General features: G+C 28.0%; 3 protein-coding genes across 3 annotated transcripts; 1 reads left to right on the top strand and 2 right to left on the bottom strand.

Annotated features, from left to right (window-relative positions):
• Positions 1–792: 792 nt before the first annotated feature.
• Phum_PHUM200810 (uncharacterized protein) lies at positions 793–6,797 on the bottom strand (the record flags this gene model as incomplete). Its single annotated transcript, XM_002425391.1, has 11 exons — positions 793–848; positions 987–2,925; positions 3,017–3,210; positions 3,290–3,629; positions 3,806–3,914; positions 4,211–4,472; positions 4,593–4,782; positions 5,174–5,286; positions 5,397–5,601; positions 6,129–6,248; positions 6,780–6,797. The coding sequence occupies 11 exons, from the start codon at positions 6,795–6,797 to the stop codon at positions 793–795; spliced, it is 3,546 nt and encodes a 1,181-aa protein (XP_002425436.1).
• Positions 6,798–8,856: 2,059 nt separating this feature from the next.
• Phum_PHUM200800 (uncharacterized protein) lies at positions 8,857–9,075 on the bottom strand (the record flags this gene model as incomplete). The annotated part of the gene is made up of 2 exons (XM_002425390.1): positions 8,857–8,877; positions 8,929–9,075. The coding sequence occupies 2 exons, from the start codon at positions 9,073–9,075 to the stop codon at positions 8,857–8,859; spliced, it is 168 nt and encodes a 55-aa protein (XP_002425435.1).
• Positions 9,076–9,814: 739 nt separating this feature from the next.
• On the top strand, positions 9,815–10,855 carry Phum_PHUM200790 (CDP-diacylglycerol--inositol 3-phosphatidyltransferase, putative; the record flags this gene model as incomplete). The annotated part of the gene is made up of 4 exons (XM_002425389.1): positions 9,815–9,869; positions 10,078–10,212; positions 10,303–10,456; positions 10,549–10,855. 4 exons carry the CDS (start codon positions 9,815–9,817, stop codon positions 10,853–10,855), a joined length of 651 nt encoding a protein of 216 aa, XP_002425434.1.
• Positions 10,856–14,610: the final 3,755 nt, after the last annotated feature.

The raw sequence follows: 14,610 nt of genomic DNA, 5'->3' as shown, positions 1-14,610 counted from the left end.
TAATTAATTAATTAATTAATTTCATTTGTTACGCATGTATATATAATATTGATTTCCCTTTCCTCTTCCTTTCTTCATCTTTCTCTTCTTCTTTTCTTCTTCTACTTCTTCCTTTTCCTTTCCTCCTGTGATTTTTCCTAACAGGGAGAAAAACAAAAAAAAAAAAAAAAAAAAAAAAATTGGGAGGAGAGGAGGGACGATAGAAAACGATAAAAAAAAAAAAATGAAATCCCTCGACAATAATAACTAATAATAATAATAATACTAATAGCTAATGGTGGGCACCGACCGATTATTATTATTATTATTATTATTAATATTATTGCACAAACTGCATTTTTAAATTTGACCTTTTTCTTTCCCCCCTTACCCTTCCCCCTCACTCTCTCTTTTCCTCATTCTTTCCCTCGGAATCCTGACCGTAAACATTTTTGACAATTGAAAATAAAAAAAAATGAAACCTGATTTCTGAACAAACAAAAAAAAAAAAAAAAAAGCAGAAGTAAAAAGAATATTTTCGTAGAATAATGATGACAATGATAATAATAATAATAATAATAATAATAATAATAATAATAATAATAATTCTCCGAATGGTAAAGCATTTTTTCCTATCCTTTTCAGAGCACACCCACATCAGATTCGAAAAATTTCCCTTTTATAACAAATAAGAAGAAGAAGAGTAGTAGTAGTAGTAGTAGTAGTAGAAAAAAAAAAAAAATAATAATAATAATAATAATAATAAAATAAAAATTATTAATTGGTTAACAAATTTCCTTCTACGACAATTCATCAATTATCACCCGTATAGTATTGAATTTTTCCATTTCTCATAACATCTTCCCAAGCTGGAACAGAAAAAAAAAAAAAAAAAAAAAAAAAAAAAAAAAAAGAAAACGTCACGTTAGATGGCGGTGGCAGTGGCGGTGACGACAATGATGATAATGATAATGATAATAATAATAATAAAAACGTTTCAAACTCACCCAATCCGACGAAGCTAACTATTTTGTCGTAATTAAATTGGACTGAAGCTGCCGGAGGAACATATTTATTGGCAATGGAATTCCCGCCGGAATGATCGACAGACGGATCATTTCCTGTCGCGTATTTTTTCTTCGGAATCGTTTCTTGCCTACCGAAAAATTCCGATACGGTGGAATTCATCATCTCGCCCAAGACGGCATTCGTCGAGTTAAGCGTTTGATAAGCGTTTTCATTTTCTTTTATTTCGTGAAAGGGGAGCCCTCCTCCGTTGACGGTCAACGTTTTCTCATCGACTTTAACCGAATTTTCCGAGCTTCTATTATTATTATTATTATTATTAATAATTATTTTATTAACATCGTGATTATTATTATTATTATTATTTTTCCGCGAACTTTTATAACTAATGACGTCGTTATTAATGCTCTCCGTTGTTGCTGCTGCCGCTGCTGTTGGTGCTGTTGTCACATCATCCGGTAATATGGTCGAATCGTCCGAAGACAAAAGTTGCTCGTTGATTTCAAAACCAAATGTGATTTCGCACACACTACTGTCTTTGGTTCTTTCATCGTGAAGCAAAATAACGGGTGGTCGTCTCGTGTTCGGACCGACACTTTTGGATCGATTCGAACGACGGTGTTTTCCCTCATCATCCGACTTTGGTCTTTTCGGCGTTTTGACCTCTCGATTTCCTCCGTCCCCCTTGACGTCCCCTTCCACGGATTTTTTATTATTATTATTATTATTATTATTATTAGTGTTATTATTCGGTTCCGTAATCGGAGAAATTTGCTTCGTTTTTCCAAAAGCGTTTTGTTCACTAGATTCTGTTTTGTTTTGTTTGCATTGACTCGGAGTTTCCGATTTGACCGGCAGACTCGGGAAATCCTCGCGACTGATTTTCTTCTTATTCCAATTTTTCTTACCGTCCCCGGATTTCGTATCGACCGTTGTCGATTTACACGGGTCCGAATCACAACTAGATACAATTTTTTTAGAGTCATTATTTTTCAATGGTAATTCAATAACTTTATTATTATTATTATTAGGAGTCACGACTTTGCTATCAACAGATTTATCAACAATAACAAGATCTTTAAACTTTTTCACATTATTATTATCACATATTTCGTTATTAACTTCTACTACACTTAAATTATTTTTTCTATTTTCCTGTCTAGAACAATTTTTTAAGTCACTAAAATTATTGATATTAGTGATTTGGTTAACATTTAAATTGTTAGCGTTTTGAACAATATTATTATTATTATTATTATTATTATTATTATTATTGGTATTGATTCCGTTGGTTTTACTTCCGTTTACACTGTTGCTGTTGTTGACGTTGTTGGAGGCGTTAACATTACTTTTATTATTTTTATTATTTAAATTATTATTATTATTAATATTGTTATTGTTATTGTTATTATTATTATTATTATTATTATTACTATTATTACTATTAGAATTGTTGTTGTTGTTGTTGTTGCTGCTGCATGAATTTTCATTTGATTTTTCCCAATGTTGATTAACGGAGTTACACCAACTTTCAATTTCATTATTTTTAGCACAATCTAATTTATCGGGACTGTTTCCGTTAAAAGTACTTATTTCGTTGATTCCTTTAGGAGTGAAAAAAGCAGAATTTCCAGCTGCTATGTCAGCATACGACACTGCGGGAGCACCTCCCACGGGTAAACTGTGCACCGAGTCCAAATCCGAATCTCCGCCCCGTTCGCTGGGCGGAACAGAAGACGTGCTTTTCCTCCGGGGACTCCTCCGCGAATTTCTATAGTTTCGAACGAGTTTCGGATTGGGATTGACGATTTTCTTTTTCCTTTGTTTCTTAGTAACTATTTGAAATTCCCCGTCGGAATTATTTTCATCTTCTTCTTCCGCATTCATCAAATCAATTTTACTGCCGGTCGTAACAAAAACCTGGGAAAACATTTTTTTTTTGTTTGCTCCACATTCGTCCGTTCAAAATTTAAAAAAAAAAAAAAAAAAAAAATAGAAAAACCAAATCTACCTGATCCGGAAATTTTCTTCGATCTTTGATGCCTGCATCCGTGCCACTACCACTATTGATTCCAAATTTGTCGACGGTGGACGTTTTTTCGCTTTCTGAACTCTCGCTAAGATCTTCAATGTTTCTCTGCGACACATCTTCGAAACTACTAGATTTTTGCATGCTTTGACGTTTCTTTTCGTTTTTCTTATTACCTTACATCGAATTATAAATAATTACCACGTTCATAATAATTCAAAAAATTACGAGTGATAACCTGTCAATGACCTTTACCTTTAGTCAATTTTTTAAGCTGTTTATTTTTGGCTTTGCCTCTCTCGATGAAATTCACGACGATATCCACATCGGCATTGCCACGGTACCCGGCTATGTCGTGACTGAACACGGTGTTTTTCTGAGCCAGCAATTTTCTTTTTTGCTTTTTCTGTATTCGCGTCGTTAAACTCGACACGTTCAAAGCGTTGCCATTTTCATCCGTTCGGGGAGAATCCGTGGCGGATGCTGCCGCGGCCGCTTTCGAACTTATGTTGACAATCATGTTCATGTTCATGTTCATGTTCAAATTGCGATACATGTGAGGACGCAATCCGAAGGGTTGCTCGCTTAACCGTCCCTGAAAAAAAAACACCAAAACCTACATAAGTGATTTTAATAATCGAAAAAAAAAAAATTTTTTCTTTTCCCCCCCCCCCTCCCTCCCAATCGACGGCGTAAAAATTTAAAAAATTATAAAACCTGATTGGATGCATCCGACGTCATTCTCGTTCTGTCTCCCATGATGCATTGAACCGAAGGATAATTATCACTCAATTGTACGGATTCCATTCCATTTAATATTCTCTTCTCATTGAAACCCAATTCAATGGATGAATCAACCGGTTCTACTTCTAAACTAGCTCTCGTCGTAAACACTTCTTGATGATTGTTGTTGTTGTTATTGTTGTTATTATTATTATTATTATTATTATTATTCGGATTTTCCGATTCCACTTCGCACGATGTGATTCTGAAAATTAAAAAAAAAAAAAAAATTTCTTTTTTTTTCGTTTGTTAAACACAAAAAAAAAATAAAAAATAAAAAAATAAAAAAATAGAGAATTAAAAGCATTAATAAATAAATAAAGCCGAGGAAGAATTTTCACGGTAACCCCAATTTTTTTTTTTTTTGTTAACCAATAAAAATGAATTTGGCACCTGGACGACTTTTCGCTATTTTGAAAAGTTTGAGGTTTCTTTTCAAAATTCAAAGAAGGATCTGAATCGCTTAACTTTTTAATCTCCAAGTTAAGACTACTCATGTCAAATGATACGCATTCATTTGACTTTGGAAGCTGCGGCATTTTCCTCACCATCGATGAAGAACTTTCCGACTGATTCTTCAACTTGACTATATTCAATTCGAACGGTTTTAATTGGTCACTACTCGAGTGATGTCTTCTCAACGGATATAATTCTCCTTTAAAAAGGACAGAGAGAGAGAGAGAGTCAACATGTAATTTATAAAACATACATTTTTTTTTTTTTTTTTTTTTTTTTTTTTTTTATATTCATCAAACAATCATATTTATAATTTTACCTGGATTTGGTTTTTTACTTGATGGTAACTCGTTTGAAGCTGAATGCTTTAATGTTTGCCTCCTTGCTTGAGTTGATGCGACGGCAACACTGCTTGTATTACAGTAAGCAGTGTTGCCAAAACTAACTGTTACGTGATTTGGTTGTATAGGATCTCGATCGAACAGTCCTTTCTTTTTCGTTTGATCCGACTGCTAATAATTATAAATAAAAAAAGAAAATAAATAAAAATTAAAAGTGAATAAACTGATAGAGATAGTTTTAGGTGAGGTAAAATTTAACATATGAGACGTTCCAAAATTTAAATTAATTAACTTAAGTTTAAAAAAATTTTGTGTCACTGAAAACTTTTCAAATCAATCTCTCTCTCTCTCTCTTTTCTTCTTATTTATTGATTTATTTTTGTTCTCATATTTGTTGTTTTCAATAGAAAAAGATCGAACGAACGAGATTAGAGCTATTAAAGCAAATATAATTCATTATATACTTATATGTATATATTTTTTTTTTTTTCTTCAGAAACAATGGCAAGATGATTATTTTTATGACAGAGTTTTTTGATAGTACACAACAAGACCTTACCCATGATTCCAAAGGCCAACCAGCATTCACATTAGAGGGCAGCGATCCGCCTTCCCTCTGGCGAGCACTAACCGAACTCCCCGGTCCTTGTCGTTTATTTTTTTTCCGAGAACCTGTAAAAAAAGGTTTTGGTTGTATTTTTTTTTTTTTTTTTTTTAACGAATTCGATAAACCTATTAAAAAAAGGGGGAGTTAAAAATAAAATGAAAAAAAAAAAACTCACTACTGGGATGATGAGTGTCAAATTCGGAACAGGAAGCTGCGTGAAATATATTTTGCAAAGAACCACTTCGAGTAGCTCTTTCCGAAACAGGTACACCTTTATTTCCTTCACGGATTCTGATTGCTCGTCGCCCACCACTTCCCCTTATACCAACTACGGGATAGCTATAGTCACTATCGTCGGCTTCGACTTTTTGAAGAAGTTCCTAAAAATTTACACAATATCAATAATAATAATAATAATGACAGAATCTCGACGAAGGACACAAACCCACCAAAAATAATAATAATAATAAAAAACGTTGACAAATTTTAGAAAAAACAAAACAAAAAAAAAAAAAAGAAAGGAAAGGAAAAAAACCACTTGATAAGTATTGATAAAACAAATAAAATTATTAATAATAATAATAATAATAATAATAATAATAAATTACAAAAATTGTGCAATCGCTAATGACTCATTAAAAAAAAAAAAAAGTAAAGAAAAAAAAAAAAAAATTTTTTTTTTTTTTTACAGGTGAAATTTCATTATGCAATGATTATCGTAATGTTATGATGTAAATCAGTAATATAACTCAATTTAAAATCGAAAAACAACAGTGCACCTTTTTATATACACACACACACACACACACACACACATACTTATATATATATATATAAACATGCAGAGCATAATGTTCGAGCAAAAAAAAAAAAATCGGAAAGAATGAGGTACAAATGCCAAACTCACCCGAAATATTTTACTTTTCCCTTCTCTATCTTTTGGATTTTTATACTGGATAGCCTCGTCAAGTAAAGCTTTTAATTGTCCATCATCTAAAGAGTGCACATCTTTTTTTTTAGATTCACTCTGAAAATAAAAAAAAAACAAATTTCATTATATTTTATTAATAATAAACATTATATAAAAAAAAACTCCAACAACAATATGGAAATATTGGGGGGGGGGGGGGGGAAACTCTTTGGTAAAATTTAAAAACCTAATAAAATAATCGATAAAGTCAATAAATAATTAGTAAATAATATTAAAAATAAAAATCAAATCGGCAATTTCATGATGAACCATTATTAATTGACAAAAAAAAAAAAAAAAGGAAAAAAATCAATAACGACAATTTTCAAAAATTAATCGATATTTACACACACACACACACACATATATATTAATTTGCACTCGTTTGAAAAATTTAAAAAATTTTAATTTGAATCAATATTGATAAAATTTGTAATAATTGCATGAAATTACATTAAAAACTTTTCTTTCATTTTACCCATAAGTTACAAAAAAAAAAAAAATTTTCCTTTAAATTTTTGTCTTTTCGATACAAATCTCATGAATTTGAGACAACAGTTACAAAAAAAAGAAAAGAAAAGGATCAACTAGTGAGTGATAAGACATGATGTAACTTGATATACGTTGGGCGGGACACCAATTCAGCATCACAGAAAAATCCTTTTTTTTTTTTTTCCTCTTCTATCTATCTCTCTCTTTCTCTCACTCTTCTCCTAATTAAAAATAATAATAATAATAATAATAATAAATCCCCAATAAAGATAAACTCTACATTTTCATTATAATAAAAATTCTCAATAATGATAATAATAATAATAACGATTAATTTTTTTTTTTTTTTTATTAAAAGAAAGGCGTGAGGGGATACGACAGGGAAAAGTAAATTAGGAGAGAGAAAGAGGAGAGAGGAGAGAGAGAAAGAGAGAAAGAAAAAGAGAAGAAAAATAAAAAAAATTTTTTTTTTTTTTTTTTTTTTTCTTTCCTTTCCCCCTCTTTGGCCAATGAATATGTCGAAGGAAATGGCATTACAATGCAATTTTTATTATGTTATCCCTTACACAATATTTATATATATATATATATAAATAACCGTACGTTTATAAAATTAACTCGCGAAAAAAAAACGAAATGAATTAATTCAATACAAATACCATCACGAATAATTATAACAATTACAAATTTGAAATTATAATGGCAAAAAAAAATTAAAAATTACAATACGAACCAAATTTAATCATAAGGCGGCCGCCATTTTGAACTTTTAGTGAAGAAACCACTGCCATTGGCTTTGAAACGATTCAATACTTTTTTTTTTGCCTTATTGCCACTATTATGGGAATAAAAAAAAAAAAAAAAAAAAAAAAAATGCAATTGTTCTTTCAGGCTTATTATTATTATTATTATTTTTTCAAAAGAAATTTGCTACACATGATATTCACTAAAAAAAAAAACCCAGACTTCCCATTATTTTATTCCTAAAATATAATTAAAAATAAATAAATAAAAAAAAAAAACTCAAAACCAGTCTCATATTTTACATTCCAATAAATATTAATTATTATTAATATTGATAATGCAAAATTTTAAAACTTACTTTTTTAATTATTATTATTATTAAAATCAATTATCTGATTTTATTTAAAAGAATAACGTAATAATAATGATAATAATAATTAGTAACTTTTTGTCTCGTCGATAATAATTTATTGGTTTTTTTAAAATGCATTTTAAGTCATTTCGAGTGATTTTTAATTTAACAAAAAATTAAAAGTTAATAGTTTATTATTATTATTATTATTACTATTTTTCAAATCCGAATATATGATGATGAAATATTTTCTTTATCGCATAAAAAAAAAAAAAAAAAAAAAATAAACTCTGGCAATAATCCAACACTGAATTGCAATATAGCACAAATATAATTACAAAAAATTTTATGTAAATAAAAACTAAGTAAAGAAATAAGTTAGTCAACTAATACATTACACCAATGCTAGTTCAATATTTTTGTAAGTTTGAATTCACAATTTGAAATATCTCACAATCGTTAAAAATTAAAATTTAATGAATTAAAAAACCTTGCAACTGTTCAGTCGACTGAAACTCTTGACACAATTTTAAGCAGCACTGCATTTTCACATGATTAAACAACATTTTTACAGAGGATTATTATTATTATTTTTTTTTTTTCTGCTTCATCCCAGTTTAAAAAGAAGACAGAGATGTTTTATTATTATACACCTCGTTTCAAAGTTCCCTCACATCGATGTCGTCTTTACAATGATTAAAATATTGTTATTGTGTGTGTATAATCTTAACCAAGCTTTTACACTTCAAAATTTTATTCGATTGTAATGACACATTAGAACTATTAATTAAATCATGGGGGGATATGAAAACAACAAAATTTTCATATTTTCAATTGTAAATTATTAGTAAATAGATAAAGACAATAAATTTGAAACATTTCACATCAAAAAAAAAAAAAAAAAAAATGTCAACTTTCATTTATGTGAACATTTTATAAATTGGATTTTTCAATGAATTTTTTTAACGATTACGAATCGTTTATCACGGGTAATGTATTATGGGGTTTCCGTAACAACATAAAATTTATATTTTTTATACATTAACCGAAAGGGACACCTATAATTTACAAATAAGTTCAACGACCGAATGGCAATGGCTGTTGTAGCATGGTTACATTATAATACGTATATATATATATAATTCTTACCTGATCATCCTTTGAAATGCCTTTAACTAATTTTTTGTCGTCGGGCGGTTCTGATTTTGATTTTAAATTATCTACAGTTCGATTATCACTTGTTTTATTTCTATCTGGGGCTTTAGGTTCGTTACCTTGTGCTGGCCATGGCGCCATATTGTTAAGGACAAAGGCCTAGCTGAAAACCCCTTTACGAGAAATTCATGATCGTCCACCACCATAACATTATCATTTTAATAATAATAATAAATTAAACGATGACATATTAATGATGCTCTATTCATTATTTATTTTATTTGTAATTTAAACGTTCTGACGTAATTTTAAATTACATACAACACTAGTTTTCCAATAACAGGAAAATTTGCACTGAATTTTCATCGATCAATCGCTCTGACGGCGACGATGTCAACTAAAAAAACCCGTGTTCGAAAATAACCCAACTTTTTTTTTTTTTTTTTTTAAATTAATTATCATTAACAACATTCGGTAAAAATTTACAAAAAAAAAAAAAACAACAAATTTACGTATACATATATTTATATATTTATTTTATTATTAAAAGTAAATTGTATCTATTAAATTTATTAATAAAATAAATTATTTAAAAATCAATTTAAATTTAAACATTTAATCAATTGATAATTTTTTCCTTTTTTTTTTTTAAATTAAAATTTTTGCTGCACGCAATATTGTGTATGAATTATATATTTCCCGCCGCAAATTTCGTGTCATAGAAATTTAAAATCAAATAATTTTACGTAATTTATCATATAAGTTCATCATAATGGGGTATATATTTATTTGTTAAATTTTTAAGTGATTAATAAAAAAAAATTATTTGTATAAATAAAAAAATTTTTTTTTTTTTTTTTTTTTTTCTCTTCTCGTAAAAATGATTAAAACGAAAAATTCAGAAAATATTTTTTTATTTATTCCTAATATAATAGGTAAATAAATTATTTTATTTTAATTTGTAGAATTAATTTTTGTTTAAGGACTTGTCAATGATATTGATTAATTTCAACTTGACAAAAAGATAAAAATTTTTTTTTAATTTTCTACAAATTTATACAAAATTAATCGTTATGCTGTTTTTATACTCCATTATTATAAATACATTCATGTGAGGGTTTTTTTTTTTTTTTTCTTTTTCAGGATATGCAAGAGTTATTTTAGCCATCATTTCATTTTATTTTATGAAGACACATTATGTAATAGCGACTTCATGTTATATTATATCGGCTCTCTTGGATGCTTTCGATGGTCATGCTGCTCGATATTTTAACCAAAGTAAAAACCTTTTTTTCTTTTTGTTAAAAATTTGAATTTGAATTATTTTTTGTCAATTTGCTTTCTGTAACATTTTATCCCTCTTTTAAGGTACTAAATTTGGGGCAATATTGGATCAATTAACAGATAGATGCGGAACGATGGGACTATTGGTCGTACTTAGTAATTTTTATCCAACATACTTATTTTGGTTTCAAATGGTCATGATCATCGATGTCGCATGTCACTGGATTTATTTACATTCGTAAGTTTTTAAAAAAAGCAGCAGACGACAGAAAAAAAAAAAAAAAAAAGTTTTCACATTGAACATTGAAAACATTGAAAATTTTTTTCTAGATCACTTTTACAAGGGAAAACATCGCATAAATTTGTCGATCTCTCGGAGAATGCAATCATGAGATTGTATTACACCAACAAAACAATTTTGTTTTTCATGTGTGCAACAAACGAACTTTTCTTTGCATCTCTTTACCTTCTTAATTTCACTCCTGGTCCTATGAAAATTTTCAAAATTCTCACATATGCCACTGCTCCCTTCATGTTAATTAAAAATTTCATAAGCTTAATACAATTATTTGTCGCTTGTAAAAATATCGGTGTCATCGATGTTAAAGAACGAGAATCCCTTGGAAAAAATGATTAATTTTCACCTTTTTTTTTTTTTTTTTTGCTTTTTTTTTTTTAAACGCATTTATTTATACACTTATATTATTTAATACTTTTAGATGTTTTTTTTTTTAATTTAGTGCCAAAATTTTTTCTTTTATATATATATATAAATTTAATTTATATAGCTAACCTATAACTTCCGTTTACTTAACAAGTCGTAGTAAACTTTTTATCTGTTTTTTACGAACACAAACATACAAACATATACTTAATAATAATAATTTCTTTCTATACTTTTCGTTTCATCTTTATATATTTACACATATATATATATATATTTAACAATGAAATAATTATTATTATTATTATTCGTTTAGATTATTAATAATAATAATAATAATATAAATCGACTGAATGTTTCAATTTGTATAAAAAAAAAATATGTTCGAATAAGTTTCATTTTATTTATTTTCTAGTCAAAATTTATTTATTTTTATTTTTATTTATATTTTGTCTAACATCATTCCATATCATTATTTTTTTATTTATTTATTTATCATACATAATATATATTAATTTTTTTGCACCCACGTGACTCATTAATAATAATAATAATAATTCATTCCTTCATTTTTTTTTAACAAAAAAATTTTACCATTGATTTTAACACCTTTAACAAAATCCTACGAGTAAAGTTACCCATATGAAAAGTAATCATTATTATTATCATTATCATTCGATTTGAAACTTTTAATAATGATAATAATAATGAGAATAATGATAGTAATAGATAAAAACAAGTGAAATGTATTTAACAACTCATTTAATATTAATATTGTTGTTATTATTATTATTATTATTATTATTAATTTATTAACTTGTATTTTATTTTTTAAATATACATTATTATTATTATTATTTTATTATTAAAATGTATTATTAGACGTAAATATATGTATAATAAAAAGCAAAAACAAAACAATTTTAATAATTTTTTTGTAAAAACAAAACATTGATACCTACTTACCAACCTACCTACCTGCTTGCCTGTGTACCTGTTATTAAAAAATTAGTTATTAAAATTTACAATAGATGGCAGTGTTTTAAAAAAAAAAAACAAGTAAAATACCTGTGTGTGTGTAAATTCCATGGTTTTTAATGGTCGAAGCATTCAACCATACCTCCTCCTTATATGCTGCTATTATTATTATTATTATTATTATTATTATTATTATTATTATGGTCTAAACCAGTTGCGTATGCCAATAGTTGAAAAAAAAAAAAAGAAAGAAAAAAAAGTTCAGTATATCTTCGGCCGCGTTGTCTGGCTAATGTCGATGTCGATGTGTTGTTATTGTTATTGTTATTTTATTTATTATTATTATTTGCATATTATTTTTGGATAATATTCACGCAGGTACGCAGGCACGCAGGCACACACGCAATTTTTGGATAATATTCGTTATTGCATATTGTTGTTTGGATATCATTTTTTTTTATAATTCGAGTAAGTTTGTTTAAATTTTTTTTTTTTTAAATTTATGTTTAGTATATGCATTGATTTATATATATACCGTTAACTTTTGATACGAACCAACCTGTAATGTTAATGTTACACACCTGTGTGCGTGTGTATATTATTCTTACCGTAAAAAAAAAAAATTACAACCATTCATTCACCTAAATATCATTATTATTATTATTATTATTATTATTATTATTATTATTATTATTTTCTAATTTTATTTTTAATATAATTTAATAAAAAATGGCGACTATACTTTAAACGACGGATGAAAAACGTGTGGGGGAATGGATACGAAAAAAAAATAATTATATTATTATTTTCCGTTTGAAATTCCATTCGCTATTATTATTATTATTATTTTAAACGTACTTTATCATATTCTTTCATTATCAGTAAAGTGGATGATTTTGATTCTGTTTCCACGTTTTTCTTTCTAAACGCACGCATTTCAACAAAAGACATTTGTTTTAAAAAAAAAAAAAAACAAAAAAAAACGCGATTTTAAAACGGTTTTTCCTCGTTTTTCGAAAATGCGTTCGCGGGTTTATTTTTTTTTTCTCTCTCTCCCTCACTCTCTTTGTCTCACTCACTCTCAATCTTCTTTCTTTTTTCCCTTTCGAAAAAAAACGCGGTCGTTTGTCCTAACAGAAAATTTATTAAACATTTTCTCGTGTTTTTATTTATTTTTTACCCGCCAAAAAACTCATCCGTTCGCTTTTATTTTTTTTTTGTACATGGATAAGAACAACAACGACACGTTAGTTTCCTCCCCTGCCCCTCCTCCCCACGTCACCCCCCGAACGTTAATTAAAATGTCACGAAAAGTTAAGAGAAAGTAATTACCGTGTTTATATATATACCAATAATTATTTTCCTATTCAATTCGCCGTTCTGTATATTTTTACCGGGTCGAAATCGGTTTAAACTCCGGCCCCCCCGCTGCCCCCCGAATAAAAAAAAAAAAAATCAAAGCATGCGAAGAATAAAGTAAAGCTAATTTTTACACACGTTTTCGCTGAACGATTCAAATTCCCTTTGAATAAAACTATTTAAAAAAAAGTCGTAAACGAAGGGTATGAATTAAATGATGTTGCAAAAATAATAATAATAATAATAATGATGATGATGATGATGATGATGATGATGATGATGATAATGGTTTCAATTAAACCTACGTTTATCATTTGTTTTTTTTTTTTTTTAAATCCCAAAATAATTATTCATTTAAATCGCACGCACGCACGAACGAACGTACGCATGCACGCACATGTAAACAAACAAACGTAAACAAACAAACAAACAAACGAACAAACGAACGTAACAACAATAAGCTCAATGATAATAATGTTTTATAATTATTTTAAGATTGTAATATCATCCGATTGATGATGATGATGATGAGTTCTTCCGGTTCAAGGTATTGCAAACCTTGAATATTATAGGTAGGGAAAGAGTGAGAGAGAGAGAGAGAGAGATTATTAAACCATCATTTTAATACTTTTTCAATTATTACGTCACGCTTAGAAATATTTTACCCAAATAATAATAAATTTTTATTCCCTTTTGTCCTTTCGTCTAACAAAAAAAAAATTTATTATCATTATTATTATTTTTCTCTCTTCTTGTTCATTTAGAAAGTTAAAACAAAAAAAAATTTAGTCGATGATGGTCAAAAGTGTCGGTCGGTGAGTCGGTTTGTTGTTGCAAGGGAAATAATTATTATTATTATTATTTTATTTATTATATCGTGACGTAATTTGATATTTAAAAAAAATTTATTTTTCTGATTGAGAAAATTTAAAAAGATCATTCGAGAAGATTTTGTAAACAAAACCGGGTAAGAAAAATACCATTTTTTTTTTTTCATTTTTCATTTTTTACCGGAAGTGCGAGGATCTGGGGGAGGGGCGAAAGGTGGGTAAGGAGGGGAGGGGAAATTTCAATTACCGTTAAGATTACATTGAAGCCAGTAATTTTCATTTTAAATATGTAACTATCGTGTGTGTAAGTTTTAAAATGTGATTGAAACTGGTACCCGTTGAATTATTAAAATATTCAAACGAGTTTTTTTTTTTTTTTTTACACTATAATCTATCAGATTTGCTCTAAATTAAAAACGAGATTTTATTTTATCAACAACCGACCGATTTCCATGTGAGAAAAAAAAAATTGCGTTCCTCTCCCCTCCCCTTCCCCCCTCCAAGTTAATCTTATCATCGTCTTTGATATTATTAATTATTTCGTCTGCCATATTTCGTTGA

The sequence above is a fragment of the Pediculus humanus genome, genomic scaffold (assembly GCF_000006295.1).
Source record: "Pediculus humanus corporis 1103172107548 genomic scaffold, whole genome shotgun sequence".
NCBI lineage: Eukaryota > Metazoa > Arthropoda > Insecta > Psocodea > Pediculidae > Pediculus > Pediculus humanus.
This window is presented reverse-complemented; position numbering and strand designations above follow the sequence as displayed.